The 27204-nt window shown below is 49.8% G+C and overlaps 2 protein-coding genes and 1 long non-coding RNA gene across 4 annotated transcripts in view; 1 reads left to right on the plus strand and 2 right to left on the minus strand.

Annotated features, from left to right (window-relative positions):
- Positions 1–27204, plus strand: part of LOC148216940 (uncharacterized) — a 589705-nt gene that overhangs the window by 234700 nt on the left and 327801 nt on the right. The window lies entirely within an intron of this gene.
- Positions 1050–2180, minus strand: POU3F1 (POU class 3 homeobox 1). The gene has a single exon (XM_088154382.1). The coding sequence runs from the start codon at positions 2178–2180 to the stop codon at positions 1050–1052; it is 1131 nt and encodes a 376-aa protein (XP_088010508.1).
- Positions 8619–22695, minus strand: LOC112543014 (uncharacterized). 2 transcript variants are annotated; one of them, XR_015798586.1, is made up of 3 exons: positions 22662–22695; positions 11418–11508; positions 8619–10117 (listed from the first exon to the last, which is right to left on the minus strand). It is a non-coding gene; the product is annotated as an uncharacterized LOC112543014 (long non-coding RNA). The 2 variants fall into 2 exon arrangements; XR_003086481.1 differs by lacking the exon at positions 22662–22695 and adding an exon at positions 16603–16742.

Here is a 27204-nt window from a genome sequence, read left to right on the forward strand (position 1 = left end):
CCCCTCCCCGCCCCTCCCCGGCCAAGGCCGGACCCGCTGCAGCGGCAGGGAAGAGAAGCAACGAGCCCGCCCCGAGTCGCGGAGCCGGGTCCAGCCCCGCTGCTGCTCTCCCCTTTGCGTTCCCGGGGGCAGGGAGCTTCGAGCGCCAAACCGAAGAAGGGTGACTCTCGTGGCCCGGGCCGGCGGGGAGCTCGAGACCGAGGAGTCTCCCTCCCTCCCGCCCCGCGGGGTCGAATCGAGGGGGCCGCCCGCCCGCCTGCTGGAGCGCCCCTCCAAAGGCTCGCTTTGTGCGGCCGCCCGGGGGCAGCAGGACCGCGTAAGGGCCGGGGGAGCCAGAGCGGCGGGAAGGAACGGCAGCGCCGGCGCCCCTACCTGGCACCCCAACTTGAACCTGTCCTGCGCCCTTCCGATTTCTCTCGTTCCGGCGTTTAAAAACAAAGACACGAGGCGGTTCCTGGATAAATGTTTTATGCGAGTAATAAAATAATTGATTGTAACATAAATAAGGGAGAAGACAACGGCCTCAGCCGCCTGGTGGGCGTGGAGCTCCGCCGAGGGCTCTGGGCAGGAGCCGGCCCATTGGGAAAAGACTCCGGCAGGCTACACGCAACTTCCAGGCTATCCGCGGCTGGCCCGCTCGGTTGAGGAAGGAGGTCTGCAGCCGTCGGGGCCCAGAAGCACGTCCTCGAGTCCTCCGGAGCCGGTTGGCTCCTTCCGGGGAAGGGAAGCAGGAGCAGCCCGGCCGAACCTCCGCAAGGAAGCGGGCAAGAAGGAGCCCCTTCGCGCTTGTCTCGCCCGGTGCTTTTCCGAGGGTTCAAATAAATACCGAGTTTAAATTAGAGTCGAGTCTCGGTTGGCGGCGGCGGCGGCGGCGGAGGGAAGCCCAAGCGCGCTTCCCGGGCCGGGTGCGGCCGAAGGTAGCCCGGGCGCCTCTCCTAGCTTCGCGGATTCCCACCGTCCCCGGTGCCCAACGCGTCGCCCGTGAAAGAGTCCTGCCGCCAGTCCCAGCCAGACCAGCCGGCTGCACAGCCGCCGGCGCCGGGGCTCAGTCATTGCACCGGGCTCCGGAGCGTGTGGTGCAACGGCGGAGAGGCCTCGCCCTGCGAGTAAACGTCCTCCATGGCGGGCGGGTGCGGGCCCCCGGCCGGCGTCATGCGCTTCTCCTTTTGCCGCCGGTTGCAGAACCAAACGCGCACCACCTCCTTCTCCAGCTGCAGCGAGTCCGCCAGCGAAGTAATCTCGTGGGCCGCCGGCTTGGGGCACTTGAGGAAGTGGCTCTCCAGCGCGCCCTTCACGCCCACCTCGATGGACGTGCGCTTCTTGCGCTTGCGGCCCTGCGCCGCGATCTTGTCCAGGCTGGCCGGGCTGCCGCTGCTGGAGTCGGTTTCCTCCAGCCACTTGTTAAGCAGCGGCTTCAGCTTGCACATATTCTTGAAGCTCAGCTGCAGGGCCTCGAAGCGGCAGATGGTGGTCTGCGAGAAGACGTTGCCGTACAAGGTGCCCAGCGCCAGCCCCACGTCCGCCTGCGTGAAGCCCAGCTTGATCCGGCGCTGTTTGAACTGCTTGGCGAACTGCTCCAGGTCGTCGGAACTGGGCGCGTCCTCGTCGGACGGCGGCTCGGGCCCCGTGTGGCCCAGGGGCGTCGGGGAGGCCTCCAGGTGGGCCTCGGCCACCTCGTCGTGGCCGTGCGGCAGGTGGAGGGAGGGTGCCTGCGGGCCCAGCATTCCGTTGAGCCCTGGGTACGCCGCCTGCGAGTAGAGCAGCGGCTGCGGGCCGCCGGCTGTCGGGGACATGGCGGCAGGGCAGCCGCCTAGATGATGCGTCGGGCCGCCCTGGCCCCAGTGGCCCCCGCCACCTCCCGTCGGCTGCTGGTGCACCAGATGAGAGCGTGAGTGGAAGCCGCCGCTGTCGAGGTCCCCCCGCGGCCCGCTGCTGGTTTTGGCGTGCTCCAGGTGGGTGCCGCCGCTTCCCCAGTCCCCTGTGGCGCCCGGCAGCCACTGGTGGTGCGGGAGGGTCCCCATGGGGTGGCCCGGGGTGGCCGCCAGCCCCTGAAGGTACTCGTGGTGCATCATCTTCTGGACCTCGCGATAGGTGGGTCCTTGGTGGAGCCGCTCTGCCTCTGGCGCGGGCATCGGCAGGAGCGATCCGCCGCGCGGCAAGTACTGCGCCGTGGTGGCCATCGCCGCTCGGGTCGAGCACGGGAGTTGGCTGGGCCGCGCTCCGCTCTGCGGCTCTCACTGGGACACCCTCGGCGGCGGGGCGCGCTTTAGAGCCCCGGTTCGGCCCTGCGCACAGCCACTCCCCCCCGTGCGCCCCATTGGCTCCGCCGCCCGCGAGTGGCAGGCAGCACCGCACCTCCATAGGGCGCCCCAGCGAGGGACCCGCCCCCGCCCCGTCTAGAGGCGCCGGTCCGGGATTTGCGCTGGAAGGGCGATCCGGATTGGAGCGGGAGGCGCTTCTTCAGTGAGGCTCCGGCGCTCGGCGCGTGGGCGGAGGGGAAGAAGCGCGCCCGCACCTGCTGGGGGAGAGGGAACGGGTGAAGCGGAAGCCTGCCGGCGCCCCGGGCCCCCATGTGTCCGCTCTTCCGCCTGCCTGCGGTCGCGCCTCACTACTCCGATCTGGGGAACCTGGAGCGCTGATCCTCCTTGGTCGCCGCTGCCCAGGTGAGTCCGCCGGCGGGGCGCCGAGCAGAACTCTCCTTAGGGCGGCGCCGGCTCACTTCTCCTGGCCCTGCCCGCTGCTGGGCACGCCGATACCTCGACGGCCCGGGCGATCGGAGGCGGCCTCCTTCAGAAAGAGCTGCGCCCCGAGTTACCTGCAAGGGGGCCCGCCGAGGTCGCTGCGCCTCGCGAGGTTCTCTTCCTCCTCCTTCGGAAGGGGGCGGTTTCTCCGGCGGCGCGCTCGGCCCCCTCGGAAGCCAAATCGCGGGAGCTCAGAGCCGCTTCCGTCGCTTCTTTCCGGCAAGGCTCGTTCGCGCTCTGGAGACCTCGCAGCGCTGAGCGCCCTCCGCGCGGTGCCTCGGCCGCCCGCGTGGCTTCCCCGGGACGCGCCTTTTAACGCCTTCCCAGCCACTCCGGCTTCTTTGCTAAGGCCAAGGGAGCCCCGCGCATCGCGGGACGCCGGGCTCTTCCTTCTGGTCACTGGCCTTCGCCCCCGCCCGGACCCCTGTTCTGCTTCTGGCCGGCGGTCAGCGTCTGCCCTCCGCGCAGACGGCCGCGCTTCCTCCTCGGCTTTTCTTATTCCGCCTGCTTGGCGAGCGAGAGACGTCCGGGTGGGTTCCCGAGGCTTCTGTGTTTCTCCCACTGGAAGCCTCTCGCGCCGGGGTTGGGAGGTGGAAGATCCAAACGCCCTCGCCCTTTTCTTCTCCCACCCACCCGTCCTCCCAAGGATTCAAAGGGGCGCACTGACCCGCGCCGTATTATAGGTTTTATGGCACCCAGATTTGCCCCCAAGGCGACGAGGCGGGGGCTCCAGCCCTTTGAGAGGCAGGAGGGGGTCTCCGGCAGGAAGCTTTCGGGACTACCCTCAACGCCGGTCGAGAGCGCAGCCGGCGTTGCTCGCCGTCGCCGCTGCTGCAGCCGTTGTCGACTCTCCGGCAGCGAGAAGAGGGTCATTCCCCGCCTGTCGGCGGCCTACAACTTAAGGGCAGGTTTGGGGCCGAAGGGCCTCCTTTTCTGGGCTCCAGCGGCCTTCCCCCCGCGCTGGATGACCCCTCCCGCCGCGAGGGGCGCGTGAGCGAAGGGACGGCGGTCCTGTGCCAGGTCCCCGGTCGGCCTCGGCGCCCAGTGGGCAGTTTCCCCGTGCCGCCCGCCCGTCCGCTCTTCCCGCCCCTCCAGGGGCTCCGGCGGCGCCTCGCCGCTACAAGGCCGGGCCGACGCGAGAAGTCTCCCGCGGCCGACCAGGAGCGGCCCTGGAAAAGCTTCGCTTCGCTTCGCTTCGCTTCGCTTCGCCGAGGATGCGGGAGGGCGGGCGGCTGCTGCGGAGCGAGTTGTTGCCCGCCGGCCGGGAGCGAGCTCCGCGCAAAGGCTTCCCGCCGCCACCGCCGTGTCCCCGGAGAATCTCGGAACGGCCCGGCCGGCTGCCGAGGCGCACCTGAACACCCTCCAGCAGCTGCCCGCCCGCCCGCCAGCCAGCCGAGGCCCGGGCGACCCCGAGGCGGCTGAACTGCTGGAGGAGGCGCGGGGAAGGCTTTGCTCTTGCTCCAGAAAGGAACTGCCGGGGCGTTCCCGGCCGGCTCCAAGGATTCGTGACTGTCAAAGACTGTTCATTCTTCAGGGAAGGTGTTAGAAGTATCGGTTTAGGGCTGCAGGATGCAATCCTCCGATTGAAGGGACCGAATTTTCAGCCCCCTCCTGCTTATTCTTGACACCATAATGCTCAGCCTGCTCCCGGATCGCAAGAGCTGGCCTTGCCTGGGTCTCAGACCTAAGATTTAAAGATTGCATTTCATCTATTTATCTATTTGTTACAATTATTTATAATCCTTTTTGCAACCACTGGCACACATAAAGCAAGTTCTGCCTTCCTCATTGAAAGGTGAGGTGCGTAACCATTACGATGCTGGTAGACAGAGCTGGGCACTTGGAAGGCCCAAATTCGATATCGAGGGCAACAGGATGGCGAGGAAAACTGGCCCTCCGGCCCTGTCTTCCCTGCAGCCTCCTGGAACATCCTCAGGCTCTGATTCCATCTTTCTGCTCCGGATGATCCCCATGCATGAACAAAACATCCCTGCAGCATCTCTTCTTAAACAGGAATAAACCCCGCATTTTTCCTCCCCTTAAGCTAACCTTGTGCCACTGCAGTTTGAGGGTGTGAAGGGGCAGGTCTAGTATTGGCTGAAACCGGAAGTAAGTAAAGAGTGATGGGCTGAAACAAAACGAAAAGGGATTCAGACTGTACCAAGGGAGAATTTCCTGAAGGTAAGGATTGCTAGGCAGCAGAAGAATCTCCCTGGAACCAGGGTGGACTCTGCTGGAGTTTTTCCAACAGGGCCAGGATGGTTTAGTGGATTTTCTTCTAAGTTAAATACTTGGTGAGTCCATGAAACTTTCCCCATTTGTGCTTCGGTGCCCGACTGGTGGATGTATGCCCTGCTGGCGAGTGACAGGCAGAAGGGAGAGGCAGCCAAACCAGAATGGAACCTCCCCCTGCACTTGCCCTGTCTGAGAGATGTACCATTCAGCCCCCACCCCCCACCAGCAGTCCTTGGAACAGGTGCAGTGCTGCTGGGAATAGGGACTGGATATGGGGGCAGCCCATTTTATGCCCTTTGTTTTGTGTTGGCTCAAGGGGAAAGCCTCACCCCCAAGGATTATTCCAGCAAGTCTTTATTTGTATGTAGCAACACCTGAGTCCCTAGGAAATGATGTGTTTTAATAAGGATAAAAGCAAAGTCCTTCATTTGGGTAGGAAAAATCAAAGGCAGGTGTATAGGAAGTGTTTGTGTCGGGTGGGGGGGAACCCTACTAGGCAGCACTACATGGGCATGGATGGGGAGCACTTTCCCATTGCGCAACTTGAGGGTCCTCCTGGACTCGCCACTGCAAACAGTAATGGGCACTTCTCATTATGCCCATGGGTCATCACTGCTGTGCAAGCTGCATTGGCTGCCAGTTGGCTTCTGGGTACAATTCAAAGTGCTGCTTGTCCCCTATGAAGTCCTTGATGGCATAGGGTCTGGTTATCTGTGGGGTCACCTGTCTCCAGTTATTATGGCTTGCCTGGTACACTCGAGCAGAGTGGATGTGCCTCAGATCCCCTCAATTAAACCTTGTCTTCTTGTGCCTTCCCCGTTGCAGCCCCTCTGGAACAGCCCCAGAGATATGGACAGTAGCCTCTCTCTTGGGGTCTGGAAGGCCATTAAGACGGAGCTCTGTTCCCTGGCCTGGGGCTGGTGGAGCCCCTGTTTTTACTGTTATGGCTGTTTTTGTCTGGGCTGTTTTTTTTAATGGTTTTAATTCTATATTTGATATGTTGTAGGCCACCCAGAGCTTGGGAGTAGGTGGCTATAATAAAGCTGCTGCTGCTGCTGCTGCTGCTGCTGCTGCTGCTGCTGCTGCTGCTGCTGCTTCTTCTTCTTCTTCTTCTTCTTCTTCTTCTTCTTCTTCTTCTTCTTCTTCTTCTTCTTATTATTATTATTATTATTATTATTATTATTATTATTATTATTCTCCTTGTATTCTTTTTTGCTTTTAACTGCCTTGTATCAGCTTGCTGATTATGCCTTGACCTGACTTTTTGCTCTCCTTTGGGTTTTGCAGCTAACCTGTGTGTTGTAGTCTGCAGAGGAGAGGAGACACAGCCAACATCGTACTGTCAGGGGCTAAAATTGGGGGGCACACCATTCTGGTGATGCTGTTAGTAGTTCTGTAGGTTTGAGGGAGGGCCCCCTGAAAGGCTTCCAAGTTGGAAAGTAGGACAGGCTTTATTCCAGTACTATTTTAAACTATTTCTCCATTGCTGACATTATAGGGACCATCCAGTAGATGCTGTGGTTGGTCCACCAAAACATCCTCACTGAAGAAAGGACGTCTGCACAACATGAAATATTCCATAGTGACATCGTGAAACTCTCCTGAAACCACCTTCCAGGCATGGAAGCTGCTCTTGTATTTCCTCATCCCAAAATACATTTGATAGAGTAAGGAGCACCTCAAGGGAGTGACTCATTTTAACCCCCATTTTGAAGAGGGGAATGAGGAAGTTGGTTGAAACATGTGATGAGGGTGGGATTTGTTTGTTTGCTTGAATTCCTCTTTCCTTATACAAGCAGGGGCTGAGGAGGGTCCAGCAGCCATTCACACACACCACACTCTTCTTCCCTCTGAGGTCCTCTCATGTTTCCGGCTCACAGCAGAACCATCGGTCTTCGCTTTGTCTTGCCCTGGCCCGGCTGTCTGTGAAGCCGTCACTGGCCATTTCTCCATCGCTGATGGGAAGGGCTCTCCATCCGGCCCACCTTCGGCTGCCGTCGTTGCCAGTCCCTGCGCCGCCTCTGTTGTGTCTGTTCCAACTACCCCTGTGACATGGAGAGCCAGTTTTATGGTGACCTGGCTTTATTCATTTGTAAATATATATGCCACCCATTCCAATAGCTCTGGGGCTTACCAAACTATATATATAACAGAGAAAAGTCTAAAGGCCTTCAGAATTCTAAAAAAACCCTAATTTTAAAACCTTTCAAACACTAAAACTCCAGGGTAAAGTCCAGGGTAAAGAAGCAAGTTTTAAGCCTAAACATCAACTCCAGCAGCAAGTTATTCTCCAGTCTGGGCACAGGAAAAACAGAATTTACTGTTGATGTTGAAAAGTGTTCATGGCAGGACCTGCAAAAGATGCCCCATGGATGGCCTAAGAGAAAAGGGCATATTGTCCGGGAGCTAAGCTATTTTTCTTGCTGTTTCTCAAACATTTTTTATTTCATGGTCTTTTAACTTGGAGGATGCCCAAATGGGGTGGGAAAGGTGGGGCAGAAATAGCAGCCTAGAGAAACCCCAGCAGGGTCCTGAAGTGAGCAGGGGCAGGAGTCTGGATTGGTGGATGTTCCCCCCTCCCTGAGCTGATGGTGTGCTGAAAGCCATTGGAGGAAGCCCACCCCCTTGCTTACGAGGGGCGCAATAACAAACCAGGACAAGGCTCTTCTGCAGTGACTCAGAACTGGTTCAGCAAAGGCAGAGAGACTGGCCCTAGCGGAGCCAACCTCATGCTGCCCTTCTCCGGGGCTGAGCCACGCAGGCAGATGATGCTTTCGCTCCTTGACCCTGACCCTTTAGCCCTGGCTGCAGCTGCTGTGGTGAAGGCCTCCTCAGGCCCCTTTGTGTCACACTGGCGGGAGCATCAACGAGGGATCCTGGCTCTGTTTTCTTCTCGCTGAGAGGCCTAAGGGCAGCAGCTCCAGACTCAGCATCATATATGTGTTCACATGTGAGACACTCAAACATGCCACATTATTGGTTAATATGATGGCCTGGTTCACAGAATATGCTACAGCAATGGCTGAGTTCCCATAAGATGCTGAACCAGAAAGTAACCACCCTATTTTAGCCTAGACAAATGTGCTGTGCAAACCTGGCCTACCTCTAGTTTGGGGGTGGAAGGGGGATTAGACTGTTTCTGAAGTCAGGACGTGCCTTCCTATGCCCATTCATTTCTCTGAGCTGTGCCCTGGGGCAGAAGAGAGTTTGGTTCTCTTTCTATGTGACAACCTATCGGGGATTTGAAGAAGGCCGTCATAATGGCCCCCTTTGGTTGTCTCTTAAGGCTGAATAAACTTTTTTCCATCCAGCTCTCCTTGTAAGACAGTTTCCGTTCACCTGACCCTTCTTGCTGCCCTTCTCTGAACTCACCCTATGTTGTTTGAAATTTTCTTAAAATGTTGTGATCAGAAATGTGCAAATCATTCAAGGTGGGGTCTGAGCCCAGAAAAATATCACTTCCTGGTAGTTCTGTTGATTGAATCTAAATTACACACATGTGCATGTGTGTACACACCCACACATGAACACAACTACATCACACTACTGGATTGGGAATCAAATACTCTACTAAGATTTTTTTTCCACAAGCGGGTGATACTTGTATTTTTGATTTCTGTTTCCTAATTAAAGAACTTTGCATTGAACTCTCTTAAATTTTATTGTTATTCTCTGCCTAGTTTTCTAATCAATTAAGATCATTGTGATTTTTATTTCTGTTTCCTGAGGTGTTAGCTAGCTTAGTTTGTAGGATAATTTAGCAGAAGGCAGATTCCAACTGGATGTTTGAAAAATCTTCCTAACAGTAAGAGCAGTTTGGGAGGGGGACCAGTTGTTCAGAGAAGGGATGGTCCCCTTCATTGGGTGCCAGCCTTTCATTTGCGTTTCTGCACTGAACATAGGGCTGGACTTAGGGGCTCCTTTCAACTCTAGGATTCCATGATGACTGGTGGCACAATTCCTAGCCTGGAGTTATGCCCTTTGGAGGAAGACAGCTGTTTATGTCCCAATTTCAGGGGCAGAAGCTAGTGTTGAGCATGCATCTCACTTTAAAGATACAGCATAATTAAATGACCAAAGGTTGGTTGGTTGGTTTAAAGTTCAGAGTTATTGCTTCATAAATTAATGTTCTTCTACAGTATATTCTACTCTGGACTCTGAAACTAAGCAGAATTTAGCCTGACCACTGCTTGTTCTCCAGAGAGTCCCAGGGTTGGAGATTAGCCTGGAAATCTGAAAAAGGCATCCTAGAAGGACACTTTGCAGCCTGGAATGTGTCCATGAAGCCACCAGCGCTTGAGCTCAACTTGAAGAAAACCCCTCTACCTTCTGCAAGTGAGGCAGCCATCACTGTTCGGTTACATTATTTCTCCCCATCACCACCACATCATTCTTGTGCTTTGGGCACTGTGTGGGATCCAAACCAGCATGGCCTGTTCTTTTATCTTGGTTCTGTGTTAAAATATTCATGGAGCACTTAGGGAAGCAAAAGATAAGAACAGGTTTGCAGGTTTGTCTGTCAGATCTGTGACAGATCAGTAGTAGGAGTTCCATTGGCCCCCACTTATGCTCTGCTTGTACATGTTTAATTGAATGGTAAAAGACACTTTTCAGTTCTCAGTCTTTGGTCATCCAAAAAGTAGTGAACTTGACTCTAGTGCTTCTGGATGTCTCACCATCTGGTGTGTTACTCTACTACTGATGGACTGTTCATCAGCTGCAGAAATACATTTAAAAAGATATCAATTACTGTGTGTTTTGCAATCTGTGATGACAAATAGAGGACACTTTCCACCCTAGGCCTGGGATCAGCTCTTTCATGATATGGATGGAGAAGCAGCACAGGAAGCCTCTGCCAGTGGCCAAGCCATTATCCAGGCAAGTCCACTTTTGCTTTGTCTCCAAGAGTTGTGTGTTGCAAGCGCCTCCTTGGCTAAGGCCCAGCACTCCCTAAACCCGTCTTGCTGGAGCCACAATCTGCTCCACAACTTGTCTTTCTCAGATTGCATTTCACCGACTCCCACTGTTGTCAACGAGGCCCTGAGGATGATTTCTTCTAGCCTGAACTCGCCCACAGTGAGTTGCTTGACTGCTCTTGCTGCAATTCAGGAGAAGCACCTTTTCTTTGGTGGTGACGGTGGCTGGAAGAGAATGGGCAGAGAATGGGGTTTATAACCCTGTTGTCTGGGGAAGTGAGAGGCCTGCAACCATGCGCCAAGCATTGCTTTGCCTCTGGGTATCAAGAAGAAACAACATCTCTGGAAGATGCCGGCCATCATCCCTGCCTCCAGCAGGGGGTCCTTCTGGTTCTGAAGGGAGAACATTGTGGGGGGGGGCACAAGGGGCACACACTTCTGATGAAAATAACATGAAATTTTAAAAAAATGGCTGCAGAGTGCAAGACTTAGGAAAAGTGAAGCAACTTCTGTCCCATAGAAATAGAGGCTTTGTTTCTTTGACGTGCATAGGGGCTGTCTTTGAGGTCCTCACAAGATAGCACATTGGACTTTGAGAAATCAAGTTAGCCTCATGAAACTAAGCAAACTCACAAAGCAGGAACTTTGGGGGGCTGAAGGCTGTGGTTGCCTGTTGAGCGGAGTGACAGGCCACATGCCAGAAAACGGTGGAAGGCCAGGACAAAGAGGTAGGTCGGGGAAGCAGAAGCATGAACACAATTGGGTCTGGCAAGTCTATTGATTAGACATGGGTCGTGGCCTCTTTTGGAGGACTCGAGGGTTTTGTCTATGACTTCTGGGAATGTAGGCAGACAGTACAACTCAAAAACCATCTATAGCCAACTACATAAACTGTGGTCTGGCAGTTTAGAAGGCAGACCTTTCTAAGTGTTTGAAAATCAGTACTCCCTGAAGTTCACCTGTCAAGTCTTGGCAAGTCCCCCTTGACTTCCTGTCTTAGGTGGGCCAGGAACATCCATTTTCTTTTCTTCCCTCTCTGAATGGCAGGCCACAATATTTTTTATGCTCCTCTTTGTGTCTTTCTGTCTCTAACACAATGATGCCAAACCTATGACACGCGTTTTAAAGGTGGCATGCCACAATGTTTTGAGTGACATACCAGCATTCACCAACAACAGCTGTTCTCCCTGTTTGAGTTACCAAAGAAACTGAGTTTGTTTTACTCGTATTTCATTTTTGTAATTATTTGATGTTTCTTTATATAATACATAGCACCACACATGATTGGACTGTATTTTTTTAAATAAATGAATATGTAAAGAATTGTTTCTGTTTTGTTTTGGGCGGCTGGCTGGGTGGGTGCGATGTGCCAGCAGAGTCAAGTTAGGCATTTTCTGAATCCTTACACACCAAGCCCAAAAGGTTCGCCATCACTGCTCTAACAGAAGACAGAACATGACAATTGCATTCACCTCTTGGTATATGTCTTGCTTACAGGCAGAATAACTTATGGGTTTCTACTTACATGCTTGATATCTGTTGGGTCTTGTTTGTGATCAGTACCCAAGCCCATTGCTTTAAGGCTGGTTCTTAAGGGAGTTTGAGAGAGGGCCATCCTGGGTGAAATTAAAAAAACAAAACATGGAATTATAGATCAAGATAAGTAGTGAGACAGGAAGAGATAAAGCAAAACATAAAAGCTTTCATGTTTCAGATTTCTGAAATGGTGTCAACTGACTATGCAAAGCAAAAAAACCCCCAAAACTTGGGAAACTCAGAATGGGAAATCATCTCTAGAGGCTGAAGGAAAAAGGATCTTGAAATGCAGTTTGGAGAACAATCTGTGTGGTCTGTCCCCGGTACTCTTGCTCTAGATACGTACTCCAAATGCTGCAGTTGCTAAGAATGGCATCTCCTAAGTAGAGAAGTATTGATGGTTTCCCCTTTCTTGGTAACCTACTTTTAAGACATGGTGTAAAAGGAGGTGGCAGTTTCTAGATGATCTTCTCTGGGACCAGAACCTGAGCAGGACTGGACCTGGGTTGTACTTGGATGGGAGATCACGAGGAGTCCCAGGAGTGTCACCAGGGTGGGAAATTGAAACATTTTCCAGAAGAAGACAATGACAAACCACGTCCAGCCCATTGCCGAAAGAACAGCTAGGCCCACGGCTTGTTTTCAAGTGGGGAATTTCTACTTCCATGGATTATAAAATGGAGGCGGAGGGGACTGAGGATTTCAGTAATGTTTCAGGACTGGGAATATCCCTACTTTATTTATTTAGGGCAACTATTTTTGCTTCTCATAAGAAAAAAAAACTTAAATCATAAACTTTATACACATCCTAAACAGGGGAGCATAAATGTATGTATTAATAAGGGAGTCAAAGAAAGGAAATACCACATTTTATATTAGTAAGATGTTGACCATATATTTTATAAGTATATTTTATAAATCACAGTAACAGATGACTACCGAAATTCAAGACTATTTCTATTCCTTTCCCTTCCTACTATCTGCTTCAGGCTATGAAAAACATTGCTGTGTATATGAATGGATCAAATTTACTCCACAAAAATCAAGAAACTATATCATTTTCTATGACTTAGTTTCATTTTGTCTTTTTTATTTCTGTCTAACAACATATTAATGCAGTCATTGTAGCCAAACCTACATCTTATGTAATTATTATTTTTGTCTGTAATTTCTTTTTTGGTGTTTTCTAGCTGCAGTTATCATATGAAAAGCTAACTCCTCCTGTTGCTTCAGCTATGCAATTAAGGATGAAATCCAGAAGGTCATGTGAAATTTCATAACCCACTTTTTTCATTTGTCTTGCTCATTAGTTTCCAGGATCTTTTTCATCAAAGGTAATTCCCACAAAATTGTTTTTGACATTTCCAACAGTCACTGAATAATTTTTATTCGTTCTATTTATTATAACTTCATTTATATACCAGCTAGTCACAGTTTCAAAAAAGTCTTCTCTAGCTCATGCCTTTCAAGAAAATTAATGTCCCAGGGCTACCACCACAAGAGCCCTTGGCTTGATTCTGGCGCAGGTGGGTTAGCCTGGTAGACGGGGTCCACGCAGCACAAGGGAGAAGGGCACCAGCAACTCTGCCTTTATTATCCGTTTTTCTCCCCAAAGCTACATGGCTGTTGACTGCTCTCCTGCATCCTTTCCACCGCCTTGCCAAGGAAGAAGAGTCCTGAGGGGTCGCAGCCAGGTAGTGGCACTGTTGTCATGACCCAGCATCCGACTCTTGAAGGAGGAATGGTAGTTATGCCTGCGGGGATAGTTGCTCATTCCGAGACTGGCCGGTGAAGCCCAATGTCTTTAGGCTGCTTCAGGCTCCCTGCAGGTCTAGGACTAGGACAGGCAGAGGAGGGGCCATCCGTGGCCCGCTCTCGAACTGACTCCCTGCATTCTGATTCCCAGGAACCGGAGAGGGGCAACAACAAGAAGCCCATCTTCCCTCCCAAATCAGACTGCTGGAACTGAGACAGCTAGCACATGTGGCAGTAGCTGGAAGAGGAGTTCATCTGTGGACAAACAGGCTGGCAGGCAGCATCTGCTCCTGGTGCTGGAAACCTCCTCACCTCTCTGCTCAGCCTTCCTGAGCTGTGGTTTTGAGCCAGGCATAATAAACTTCACCCAGCCACATCAAATTGCTGGTTTATAAAACTGTAGAAAAACAGATTGAAAGGGACCCCAGAGAATGCCTACTCCAACATCTGCTAAAGCATTTTGAGTAGGTGGCTATCCATCCTCTGAAAGTTTCCAGCATTTTATGAGGCAGCCTATTCCACCATTTGGCAGCTGTTACCATTAGGAAACTCCTCTTGATGTCTAGCCTGAACCTCCTTCTTCATAATTCTAACCTGTTCCTGTCCTCCAAGGCAACAGAGAACAAGTCCACTCCCCACTGTATTTGATAACCCTGTAGATATCTGAAGACTGCCCTCATATCTTCCCCAGCCTTCTCTTCTTCAGCCATACCCAGTTCCTTTAATTGTTCCTCATAGGACTTGGTTTCCAGCTCCCTCATCATCTTGCTAGCCACCCTCTGAACTGGGTCCAGTTTGGGCCCTTTTTAGACTGCAGTGCACAGAACTGGCCACATTGTTCTGAGGGAGGGGGAATCTAACAATGCTGTCCCATCATCTGAACTTTATGCTTCAATTCGTGTACCATAACAGACCATTTGTTTTTTCAGCAGCTGCATCACACTGTTGAATCATGTTCAACTTCAACACCCAGATCCTTTTCGCATGTTCTACTGCCAAGCCAGGTCTCCCCATCCTATGATTTGCTCCCCTTTTTTCTTCCCATATGCTGAAGTTTGTATTTCTCCCTAAGAACATCAGACCTTTTAATTTTTTTTTTACCTCTCTTCTAAACTGTTAGCCACTCCTCCCAGTTTTGTATCATCTGCAAATTTGATAATCATCCCCTCAATCACTTCATTCAGGTCATTAGTAAAAATGCTGAGTCCTGTGGCATTTCACTCAATAGTACTCACCAAGGTGATGTGGAGCTATTGATAACTACACTCTGGGTGTGCTCATTCCACCAGATATGTATCCATCTAACAATTGTATCATCTATTTTACCACTCAATGCCATGCAAGTCTTTCTGAAGGTACATTATATCCACTGCACTCCCCTGATCTATTAAGCCAGGAACTCAGTCTTAAGCTGAACAGGCCTTGTTTGTGACAAACCTTTTCTGGTCCTTATTAATGGCTGCATTCCTATCCAAATGTCCACAAATACATTGCTTGATAATCTGCTTGAGGACTTTATCTAGTACAGATGTTGACCTGAGAGGTCTCTAATTTCCCAAGCCCTTCTCCTTCCCTTTCTGAAGATAGGGACAAGAGGTCTTCTCCAGGAGTTCTCAGAGATGACAGCTAGCAGTTTTGCAATCAATTCCATGAGTTACTTCAGTAATTAATGTGGCTCTGGAGGCTTGAATTCGCTTAAATTAGCTCAGCATTTTTTGTCTCTCTGAGCTGCAGCTCCTTCCTTGCGCTAATGGCGCAACAACGTCCAAGTCAGGCTTCCTTTCTCTTCTAAGAGAAGAGAATGTAAAATATGAATTAAGATATTTCGCACCTTCCATTATTGATTCACCTCTTTCCCCTCACAACAGACCCACAACCTCTTTGCCTTTCCCTCAAGATGATAAGAGGCATGAAAAAGCTGGGAGGGCTCAGCCATGGCCCGTGGACTTCCAGAAGGCAGATTTTAATGAACCCAGACAAAAGATGGGCAGAAGAACTAAGCTCAAGAGGAATGGGAGACTGAAAATAAAGGTGCAAACTCTCTCCAAGAGGAGGAAAAGCTGGAAGAAGCCTGTGTGGAGAAAGAGCTTCCTGAGATGCTGAGAAACAAGCAGGAGACAGACAAGAAAGCCTGGCTAATAATGAAGGAGGAGGACAGAGTGGCAGTTTGGGCTTGCTGAATGGAGTCAGGAAGGTTAAAGCTCAGAATGAGATGAGGCTGGCAGGAAGCAAAAATATAATTAAGAAGGGTTTGGGGGTATGTCTGAAATTAAAGAGTCAAGGCTGTTGGTCTGTAGTAAGGGGAAGAGGCTGAAGTAATAAAGGGACATGGGGAGCATGTGATGCTGCTTAACATCTTTTGTGCATCTGCCTTCTTCCATAAGAGGAAACAAACTTTTCCTCATTGAGGAAACGTGGGTAGGAGGGACACATCTCAGGGCCAAGAAAGTTATAATACTTTGCTACTTTCAAGGAATTCAAGCCCAGACAAATTAAATCCCAGGGCTCTGAAGAGGCTGGCAGTAGTGATCTTAGAAGTGCAGACCAGAACTCCTGGAAAACTCCTGGAAAACTAGTGAGGGGCCCGAAGAGCAAAGTCCCTGTTTGCAAAAAGAGGAAGGCCTAGAGAATTAGAGACTAATAAGATTCACATCCATGGTGGGCAAGGTATTGGAAGAGGTTTACTTATTTGTATAGCCACCCATCTATGAAAAGGAACTCTGGGCAGTGAATAAAATAAAAACCCAATACAATAAAACAATTATTTTAAACAATTAAATTGAGGTGCTGATGAAAACCCACATCCATTCACCAGGTAGCCCTATGAGCATTCTGGCCCCAGTGCCTGGGGGAAAAGCCAGGTCTTCACTGCTTTCTTGAAGGCCAAAAGAGTCAAGACCATCCATATCTCTGGAGGGAGGTGGTTCTATAAGGCAAGCGCTGTGCCAGAGAAGACATGCTTCCAAGGCCCCATCAGGTGACATTGCTTCACCAAGAGGATCTGGAGCTTGTGCATCCTGCCAGATCTAGTAGGATAGGCAGAAAACATTGGGCATAATTTGTTCTGCAAGTAACCTGGCCCTATGACGTGCAGAATTTTAAGGGTAACAACCAGCACCTTGAATTGTACGTGGAAGCCTACTGGAAGCCAGAGCAGCTAATGCAGCACTGGTATTACACGGGCATACCAAGGTGTGCCCACTACTGCCATTCTGGACCAGCTGCTGCTTCCAAATGCTCTTCAAGGGCAGCCCCATGTAGACTGCATTGCAGTAGTCCAATCATGAGGTGATCAGAGCAGGGTCTTCCAGTCGATGAAAGGGCACAACTGGCACACAAGAGGAACCTGTACAAAGGCCTTGAACTGTTAATAAGCTTTACATCTAGATTGTGGAACGTAATCACTATATTATACTGACCATGAGTTATTACATTGAAATCCCGTATCCAGTTCTAGCCCAGCACTTTCCAAAGGACATTGAGAAGCTGAAGCCAATTCAGCGGACAGCTACCAAGAGCTACCAAGGAATCTGGAAACTAGACTTCTTTAACCAGGAACTGGGCCTATTTAGTGTGTAAAAGAGAAGATTGAGGAAAATTATGATGAACACTTTCTACCATCACATACAGACCTGGGCAGACCTGTCTGCTGTTGAGGTGGAGGACAAGACAAGGACCAATGGCTGAAATTAAAAGAGAGGAGATTCAGGGTGACTGTTATGAAGACTTTTCTGATTCTAAGAACTATGAAGCAGGGGAACAATCTCTTTAGGACAGAGATAGATTCCCCAAGTTGGAAATATTCAAACAAGGTGAATATTTTGAGCAAGAGTTGACTAGATTAGCTAAGAGTCCTTCCAACCCCTCCATTCTATCACCGGACCTAGTGAAGATGTTCTTAAGCAAAGGCATAAATTCTCCCAGGACAGAAGTATTTAATGCAAAAGGTTTTATGAAGAGGAATCTTACTTTTACAAAATACAAATTCCATCTGACTCTGTGCCTGGAATACATTTTCAACCAGTCATGTGCATTTTCCCATATGGTGGGGGCTTCATTGTAACTTGAACCATATAAAGTTTAAGCAATGTGCTTTTGTCTAATGGACAGTCTCAGGAGGATAGGTGTATCTTCGCCTTCAAGAGGAGCAAGCCATGCAGAGACATCTGATGAAAAGAAATACAGGTAGCAGTGCAGTCACGTGATGTTTCACCTAATGACCACTTCCCTTAGCGAAGGAAATTCTGATTCTAGTTAGGGTCATTAAGTGAGGACTACCTGTACAAGGAATGGTGCCTCGTGTCAGTCTACTTCAGTCTCAGGCTTCCTCAGGATGCCTGGGGGCACTGATGAAGCCTGGTGTAATGGCATGTGGAAAAGACCTTGGGAGACTGGGCCAAGAGACGCTGCCAAGGGAATGGTAGATAAGAGGCAGCACAATCCACAACTGGATAGTGGGTGGAGAAAGAGGCTCAGAAGGGACCATCTCTAATTTCTTGGGCTTTAAAGGAGATCGGGGGGAGGCGGAATTGTACTTTCATACTTGCAAGATTCTGTCAATGTAGCTTTACAATGTAGAACTAGCTTATTTGGTTGTGTTTCTGTCTGGTCTACTTGGGAAAGCTGACACCTGGTCATTCCAGGAAATTCCTTGCACATCTTGCTGGCAGCTCCTCCTTAAGAGCATGAGGCATGCAGGATAGGATCAGCCTTCCTTGACTTGATACTAATCAAGGAGACAGGGCACTATGAAATGGCCATGTTACAAGGCTTTCCCCCTTGCTGGAACTCTCTAGCCTTGGGGGCTGGTTAGCCCCTTCCTCATGACTTTTCACAAAGCAGCTGGAATGGCCCTGTGTTCTACTGACCTTTTAACCCAATTGGTTGCTGCAAGTGTGTCTTGGGGAGGAATTTATTTTTTTTAATAATAAAAACTTTATTATATTATATAAAAAGTACAATTAAAATACAAAACAGAGAGTAAAGCAAAGAAAGAGAATAGAACTAAAAGAAAAAAGACAAAAACGAAAATAGTGAAAGTAGATAGAAGAATGAAACAGAAAGTGACTTTTGACTCTCTCTGATACAGATATAGATGCAAATTTCTTGGGGAGGAGTTTAGAGTTCATATATTATTTTGCGCTTATATTTTTACTCTGTTGTAGCCCATCCAAGGTCTTGTGACTGGTAGGCTCTAAAAACAGTGAGTAAATAAACAAATAAATAGGATAAAGCTTATAGCACTGGGAAATTTGTAATGAACTGATTAGTGACAGAACGAGCAAGACAGAGCAGGTGCAATCCAGCTCTCTTTTCCTGGTTTAAATAAACTTTCTATGCAGCAGAGTGGAAAAGAACACCCCCCTTGTGCTTAAAAAACAAGCCTACTGCTCTTCAGAAGAGCAGAAGATAGGGGTGGATAAGGGGCTTGCATAAAGGTGAGCACTATTTTAGAACATGCCAGTCAGGCATTAATTGGACAGAAGTCTCTTTGGAAGTTAGAGATCCAGTCCCTCCTGTAGCCCAAACCCAAATGGCCATGGAAGGAAGGTGCTTGGCCACGGCAGCCTACACAGGTCACTGGGATCAGGGCAGATCCCAACCCTGCCCCCCTTACCAACCACATGGTTGAGGAAGTCTGCTAGCTATGTCCAGGGCAAAAACTCTATTTGGGAAAAGAAGGAACATCCTAATTTAAAGACAACTTTAAAAGCTCTCCCAGCCACGAAGGCAATGTCAGGAGGACATATCATATACAAACTTGTCGCAGTTAGGGGACATAAGCACGAGCCATTAGTGCACTATTCAAAGTTATGATGACGCTGAATGAGGAGACTTACAACCAGTCCTCAAAGTTGTGGCTGTCACAGCATCCCCGTGGTTGTGTGATCACCATTTGCGACTTTGCTGCCAGCTTCCGACAAGCAAAGTCAATGGGGAAGCTGTCAGGAATTCACAAGTTGCAGTCAGGTGACATCACGCTTAATGACTGCATGTGATTTGCTTAACAACTGCAACTGGAACTGCTGGAACTGCCATTGTAAGTCGGTGTGGTCACATGATTTTTCGCTTTACAACCACATTGCTTAGTGATGGAGTTCCCAGTCCCAGTTATGGTTGTTAACCAAGGACTACCTGTACTTCAACTTTAGTAAGGCATTTGCTAAAGTAGATCATAGCCTCCTTCTTCTAAACTGGTGCATTGTGGGATGGATGGTCCCACTACCAGATAGTTTTGCAGTTGGCTGAACAACTGTAGCCAACCTATGATCCTTAATAAATAAGAGCATTTGATAATTCCTTCCTGGAAACACAACCTACTCCGACCTTGACTTATTGCAGGGGCTGGTCCATGCTAAATGGGCTCAGTGACACAACGAGCAAATATCTCAGCTGCTTTTTTCTGAAGCAGCACTGCAATTTCATTCCAGTCCAGAGATCCAGGGACTCCCTTCTGCAGACATTTGGCAAACTTAATCAGCTACTCCAGCCACTGCTCTCCGCTCAGATACTGAGGGAGAGAGAAAAACAGGGGTCAGGCTTGTCCCTCTCAGCCCTGGTTTTATGTGGAATGTTTCTAGGCCAAGAGTAAACTGATTAGAAAATTCAGAGATGTAAAGAGAGCCCAGCTGAGCACTCCATCCGGGGCTTTATGTTGCTGAAAAAACAATACAAATGTTTATTACAAAGCAAGAAAAGAGAATTCATTGGGGCTTTCTGGCAGCAATTGATAGCAGCATCTGAAGCCAGAAATCCCATTTTATTCTGGTACCCAACTGGCTGTCCCCTTGCACCTCCTCACCTTTTACTGGCATCTGTGTGGGAGGATCACTTTAGAACATTATACGGACAAGAACGTCCTTTTTAATTTCACTGACATCTCAATGTTAACCTGCTTCCCAACTGAATCCCAGTCTCAAGTGCCAGAATAAAAACTCCTACAAAGCAGGTAAAGCCTGGTAAAACTCCAAGCAATCATTTTATCCCTGCTGAAATCTTACATAATCATTTGGAACGGTGGACCCTAGTACTTGCTCCCCTGTTTACTTGCATCAGTTGCAGCATGCAAATCCCAGAGGACTGGGGTCTAGCTATCATAGTGCCCGTTTATAAAAAGGGCCCTTGAGACATTCCTGCTAATTACAAGTAGTCCTCATTTAATGTCCACTCATTCAGCGACAATTTGGAGTTATGATGGCGCTGAACAAGGGTACTTATGACCGGTCCTTATAATTGCAGCCGCTGCAGCATCCCTGTGGTGATGTGATTGTGATTGGGGCACTTGGCAAGCAGCTTGCAATTATGATATTGCAGCATCCCGCTGTCACGTGATTGCCATTTGAGACCTTCCCTGTCGGCTTCCGGCAAGCAAAGTCAATGGGGAAGCTGGCAGGGAAGGTTGCAGATGGTGATCATGTGACCATGAGATGCTGTGACCATGCAGGATTTGCCTAACGATGGCAAGTGGGACTGCTGGAACTGCTGTCATAAGTTGATGCAGTCACATGATGTGGCGCCTTATGACTGTGTTGCTTAGCGACAGAGTTCCCAGTCCCAGTTACCATCAATAAGCAAGGACTACCTGTATAGGCCCACTAGCCTTTTAAGTATAATAAGTAAGCTCTATGGCAGACATTTCTACAGCATATTAGTTGACTGGATCTGTCAGAACCTGCATCACCCAACTGTTGTTGTTTTCCACTGTATTGCATTCGTTGGGAGTTGGATTGATTTGTTTCTGCCACTTGTACCTTGGGAGGGGTGGCTGTTAATGGTTGTAATGGGAGTTGGGAAGCAGCTTAACCATATATGGGCAATTTAGACTGGCTTGATTTCCGGCCAGGCAGCTGGGGCCCAAAGAGCCCGAAAGAAGCTCGGGGAGGAAGGAGAGAGGTCAACAACAGGTGAAGAGGAGTCACGATGCCAGGCAATAAGGGGAGGGGGGATAAATAGAGGGAGGTTTACCCAAGGCATTAGTTTTAGCAATGTTCTGTTTACAAGTTACATGTACCCCTTAATAAAAAAGTATTTTTCTGAACCAAGTCTGGTTGCGTGAGAATGCTTCAGAACTGAGAGTTGGACATCGTGGACTTGACATTTTGCTAAAACTCCCTGATACTGGATTTCACCTGAGAGGAAACTCTACGAGGAATTTCCAGCAACCTAGCATGGCCTCTGAGGAACTGCAGAAAAGTTCACCAGAGGCACCAGCAGAAGAGGAGGAATGGCAAATCCCCTTCACTGAAGCTCTAGCGGGCTCCAGACCGAAGACCCCAATGAGGTGACTGGCCCACCGCTGGGACCCACCGAGAGACCGGAGCATCTGGGAAGACGCTGGAGGGTTCACCCCTGAGGTGCCAGCCCGCCCTCGATGGTCGAGGGCCATAGGGACTGCGACCAAAGTGACAACGCCATGGGATGAGGGACAACGGGTGAGGAAGCTGGAAGGCGAAGTACGTGCACTGAGGAAGGAGTTGGATAAGCTGAGGATTCTGTCGCAACCTTCCGTGCAACCTCCCAACCCCCTACAGGGGCCAGCACCGATCGACCAGCCCTCCCCAATGGCTCCGCTGGAACCACCGACCCTTCCCCCTCATCAGGCCCCGGCCCAAACCCCCGTGGGACGAGGCGGGGAGCAGACCAGGAGCAAGCCGCCCAACGACCTCAATAGGCGGAAGGGGACCTGTTGCGAAGATGGGGGCTGGTAGAAAAGTACGACGGAGACCCTGCCCAACTGCCCGCCTTCCTGAACCAGGTGAGAATCTGCATGGGCACGTGTGGGTGCCTGTTTGCCAGCGATGCCTGGAGGGTGCTGTATGTGTCCTACTTCCTGGTAGGCATGGCAGCTGAGTAGGTGAACGACTTGAATGAAGCAGAGGCCCCAGAACTGGGGGACTTTGACCGCTTCATCACCGCCCTATGGGACCGATTCAAGGACCAATGTGCCCACTTGCACGCAGCGGAGGCAATCCAGGAGCTGAAGTAGGGGCCGCGCTCGGTGACCGAGTATGCGCTGGAGTTCAAGCACTTGGTGGCGAAGCTACCCTACTGGTCAGAAGCGTTCCTCGTGCGGCTGTTCCAGGAGGGGCTGGACCAAAGGCTCTTCGAGAGGGCCGTGGTGCGAGGGTGCCCGGAGACCTTGGCGGGGTGGATCACTCATGTCTCCGTGTTGGAGGCGCAACTGGCCAGAGTCAAACCGCACAGCGCGGAGGCGAGATGGCGGCCCCCTAGCACCGCAAGGCAAACGGGGTGGAACCTGGCAAGGAAGGAGTTAACCCCCTCGGCAAGGCCGCAGGCTGCGAGGAAAGCCTGCTTCATGTGCGGCGAGAAGGGGCACTTCATGGCGGCCTGCCCCCAGAACCCAGGACTACAAACCGCGCCGAAAGGGAAAAAAGCCGAGAAACCTGCAAGAGCGATGAAAGCCCCACAGAAAAACACAGCAGCCAGAGGCGAAGAAGAGAGGCTGAGAATTGCCTACCTCTCAGACAGCAAGGACGAAGGGGAGAGCGCAGCGAGAGGGAGGAGAGCCCAAGGCGCGACCAGCCGATCCTGAGCAAATCTATTGAGGACATCCGGGTGAGTCCCATGACGTATGAGGTAGTGATCCGTGCTCCGCGATTGACTCGTTGGGCCCGGCTCACAGCATTGCTTGATTCAGGTTGCTCCCGGAGTTTGATCAGCCCCGTGCTCGTCAACGGATTAAATTTGAAAGTGCACCGGCTGAAGACGCCCATAATCTTCAGGCAAGTGGATGGAACAGCAGTGGGGGGAGGTGTGGTCCGCTACTACACAGAGGCTTTTGAGTTAAAAGTCGGAACGCACCGGGAGGCTTTAAAGTGCCTGGTCGCACCACTGGCTAGTTACCCCCTCATTCTGGGAATGTCCTGGCTGGAACGGTGGGACCCCCACATCAGCTGGCGGGAAAAGACTCTGACCTTTCTGGATGGCAGGCGTGGGACTGCGCAGGCGGAGCCCAACCCACGAGGGGAGCTGGGGGCAGCAGCCCTGAAGGAGCAGTGCCAAGGGAGGAAGCCCCACGCGGGACGAGGGGAGGAAATCCCCTGGCAATATAGGGACTGGGCGAAAGTATTTAGCGAAAAGGAATCTGACCAACTACCACCACATCGCCCCACAGACTGCGAAATTGAGTTGATGCCAGGAGCAAAGTACCCAACCCCAAAGATGTACTCCATGACCCAAAAGGAAATGGGGGCGTTGAGGGAATTCATTGACAAAAACTTGAGCAGAGGCTTCATAGTGCCCGCCAAATCCCCCTGGCAGCAACAGTACTTTTCAGAGAAAAGAAAGATGGGACTTTATGCTTATGCACGGACTATAGGGGGTTAAATGCAATATGCACAGAGAACAAGTACCCTCTGCCATTAATAAAAGACTTGTTAGCTCATTTGGCGAAAGGGAAGATTTTTACCAAACTAGATTTGAGAGAGGCATATTTCAGGGTGCATATAAAAGCTGGGCACGAATGGCGCACCGCATTCCGCTGCGCACTGGGACACTACATGTATCGAGTCCTCCCATTTGGATTAAAAGGCGCACCCGGGGTATTCATGCAGCTGATTAATGAGGTCTTGCACGAGTTCCTCTACCGAGGAGTGTTGGTGTACTTGAATGACATTTTAATCTACACCGAAACAATGGAGGAACACGTGAAATTGGTCAGGAAAGTGCTGGAGAAACTGCTAAATGCGCAGTTGTATGCAAAATTATCCAAGTGTGAGTTCCATAAGGATTGCATTGACTATCTGGGCTACAGAATATCTAATAAAGGAGTGGAAATGGATCCCAATAAGGTGCGGGATGTCTTAACTTGGGAGGCCCCAAAAACCAGGAGACAACTGCAAAGTTTCCTTGGCTTTGCCAACTTTTACAGACAATTTATTCCTAATTTTGCACAAGTAGCCCTCCCTCTGACTGATCTTTTAAAAACGAAGGACAAACCCTCGGCAGCTGCAAAAGCCCCCAGCGCCTCTTTAAAATGGACAGCAGAATGTCAGGAGGCTTTTGAAACCCTCAAGAAATTATTCACTGCTGAACCCATCCTAAAATACCCAGACCCAACAAAGCCTTTTGTTATTCAGGGAGATGCCTCAGACGTAGCAACTGGAGCAGTCCTCCTACAAAGGGACGAGGAAGGTGTGTTAAAACCATGTGCTTATCTCGCAAGTTCACTGAACCTGAGCGGAGGTGGCTAGTGTGGGAAAAGGAGGCTTTCGCAGTGAAATGGGCTTTAATGAATTGAAGACATTTGCTGGAAGGAGCGGAAGAAGTTTTGAGGTTTGGACGGATCATAAAAACTTGGAAGCTTTGACATCACCCAGAAAGTTGTCTCCTAAACAGATAAGATGGGCACAATTCTTCAGCAGATTTAATTTCACTTTAAAATACTTCCCAGGAGGGAGGAATTTCTTGGCAGATGCTCTCTCCAGGCTGCCCCAGCACAATAGCCAAAGGGAGAAGGTGGTGTCAGCTGTAATCCCAAACCGGCAGGGGCCAGAACTGCAGTCACTAGATCACAAAGTAATGCCACCAAAACCCTCCTCAAATCAGAGTTCTTAATGGACTTAAATTGATTCCTGGAACAGGATGAGTGGTTCCAGGAGAATAAGGAGGAACTAACCCAGAGGGAGGGGGCATGGTGGAAAGCAGATAGACTGTATGTGCCCCAGGAGGCTCGCAAAATGGTACTACAAAGGTGCCATGATGATAAAACAGCAGGACACTTTGGCTTTGTCAAAACTTTACATCTACTCGGCAGGCAATTTTGGTGGCCTTCACTCAGGAGAGATGTGGCAGAATATGTAACTACCTGTCCTGTATGCGCTATGGCCAAAAGGCAAGGGGGGAAACCCCATGGGTTATTACAAACTGTGGCCTGCCCTGAAAAACCATGGAAAGAAATAAGCATGGATTTTATTGTAGGCCTGCCAGAGAGCAGGAAAATGACTCTGATTTGGACTGTTACTGATCTCTTCTCTAAACAAACTCACTTCATCCCGTGCAAAGCCATCCCCTCAGCGCCTGAACTGGCTGCCTTGTTTATCCAACACATATACAGATTACACGGTTGTCCTGAAAGAGTGATCAGCGAGCGAGGGGTCCAGTTCTCCTCTAAATTCTGGAAGGCATTTTTAACCCTTTTGGGGTCTAAGGAAGCAATGAGCTCTTCCTTTCATCCTCAGATGGACGGAGCGACAGAGAGGAAGCATGCGGGGTTGGAACAATATTTGCGATGTTTCATAAACCATCAACAGGACAACTGGGTGGAATTATTACCTTATGCTGAAGTGGCTTACAGTAATGCAGTCCACGATAGTACTGGACTGTCACCTTTCCAAATTGAATCAGGGCAAGACTTTGTACCTATACCTGAACTTCCTCATGCTCAAACAGGGGTTAAAACAGTAGATGAATGGGGTGACAGGATAAGGAGATTGTGGCCTATCGCAGAAAAAGCGATTGCAAAAGCTAGAGAAAGTTGTAAAGCACAAGCAGATAAGAAGAGAGCACCACATGAACCGTGGAAAGTGGGGGACAAAGTGTGGTTATCTACCAAGAATCTGAAATCTTCCAGGCCTTGTAGAAAGCTTGATAATAAATACATAGGACCTTTCACGGTGGATAGAGTAATTAACCCTGTGTCTGTACGCTTGAAACTCCCCAAAACCCTCAGGAAGATTAATCCTGTCTTCCACAGTGAACTATTGAAACCCTACAAGGAATCTGATAAATGGAGGCCGGCAGTGACCCCTCCTGAACCTATTATGATTGAGGGGGAACAACACTTTGAGATCAGGGAAATATTGGACTCTAGAAAATTCAAAGGAGACATTCGGTATTTGGTACACTGGAAACATTTCCCTAAATCACTGGCTGAATGGGTCTCCAAAAGACATGTTAGAGCTCCTGACTTAATTTTGGACTTTTATAAGAATTATCCTAACAAACCCAGGTGAACGTGTTGAACTCTATGGGATGTATGTTTTCATAATTCCAGTTCCTCTTTTTCTTATTTCTAGGGCTCCTGGCCAGCGTGGTGAAGAGGGTTTTTTTTGGGGGGGGGGCAGTATGTCAGAACCTGCATCACCCAACTGTTGTTGTTTTCCATTATATTGCATTCGTTGGGAGTTGGATTGATTTGTATCTGCCACTTGTACCTTGGGGGGTGGCTGTTAATGGTTGTAATGGGAGTTGGGAAGCAGCTTAACCATATATGGGCAATTTAGACTGGCTTGATTTCCGGCCAGGCAGCTGGGGCCCAAAGAGCCCGGAAGAAGCTCAGGGAGGAAGGAGAGAGATCAACAACAGGTGAAGAGGAGTCACGACGCCAGGCAATAAGGGGAGGGGGGATAAATAGAGGGAGGTTTACCCAAGGCGTTAGTTTTAGCAATGTTCTGTTTACAAGCTACATGTACCTCTTAATAAAGAAGTATTTATCTGACCCAAGCCTGGTTGCGTGAGAATGCTTCAGAACTGAGAGTTGGACATCGTGGACTTGACAGGATCATCCTAGAGCATATATTGGCAGATGAGCAACTGGGCTTCATTTTATCTTTGGACATGACTTAATACTTCAACATAATTCCCAGAGCAAGGCTGTGGACTAAGCTTACAAAAACTGCAATTGACACCTACTGTTGTTAATGCACAATCTCTATAAGAAGTCCAGAATTAAAGTTGGATGCAATACACAAAGTCACTACACTAATGAGATTGCACCTTACAGAGGAATGAGACAAGGATGCATCTTAGCCTCCCTGAATACATTTTAATATGTATATATATCTGCTTGTGGCCAAAATGGACCCATTAGAACATCACCCCCTGAAACTAGTTAACAGACATATTGCAACTCTGTTGTACGCAGATGACATAGTACTTCTATCACAAACTTTAAATGAACTTAAATGAGCTCTGAATGCCCTACTTGATTATTACTCTGAGGAAGCACTTCAAGATCAACTATGCCAAAACTAAGTTCTTGTTCTTTAAAAAGAGACCTA

This window comes from Python bivittatus, unplaced genomic scaffold, assembly GCF_059951505.1.
Source record: "Python bivittatus isolate LINGU-HERP-01145 unplaced genomic scaffold, Pbiv_v1 ctg000040_np1212, whole genome shotgun sequence".
Taxonomy (NCBI): Eukaryota; Metazoa; Chordata; class Lepidosauria; order Squamata; family Pythonidae; genus Python; species Python bivittatus.

Coding starts and splice junctions, on each gene's coding strand:
- POU3F1 (XM_088154382.1), bottom strand. CDS start 2,180: ATGGCCACCACGGCGCAGTACTTGCCGCGCGGCGGATCGCTCCTGCCG.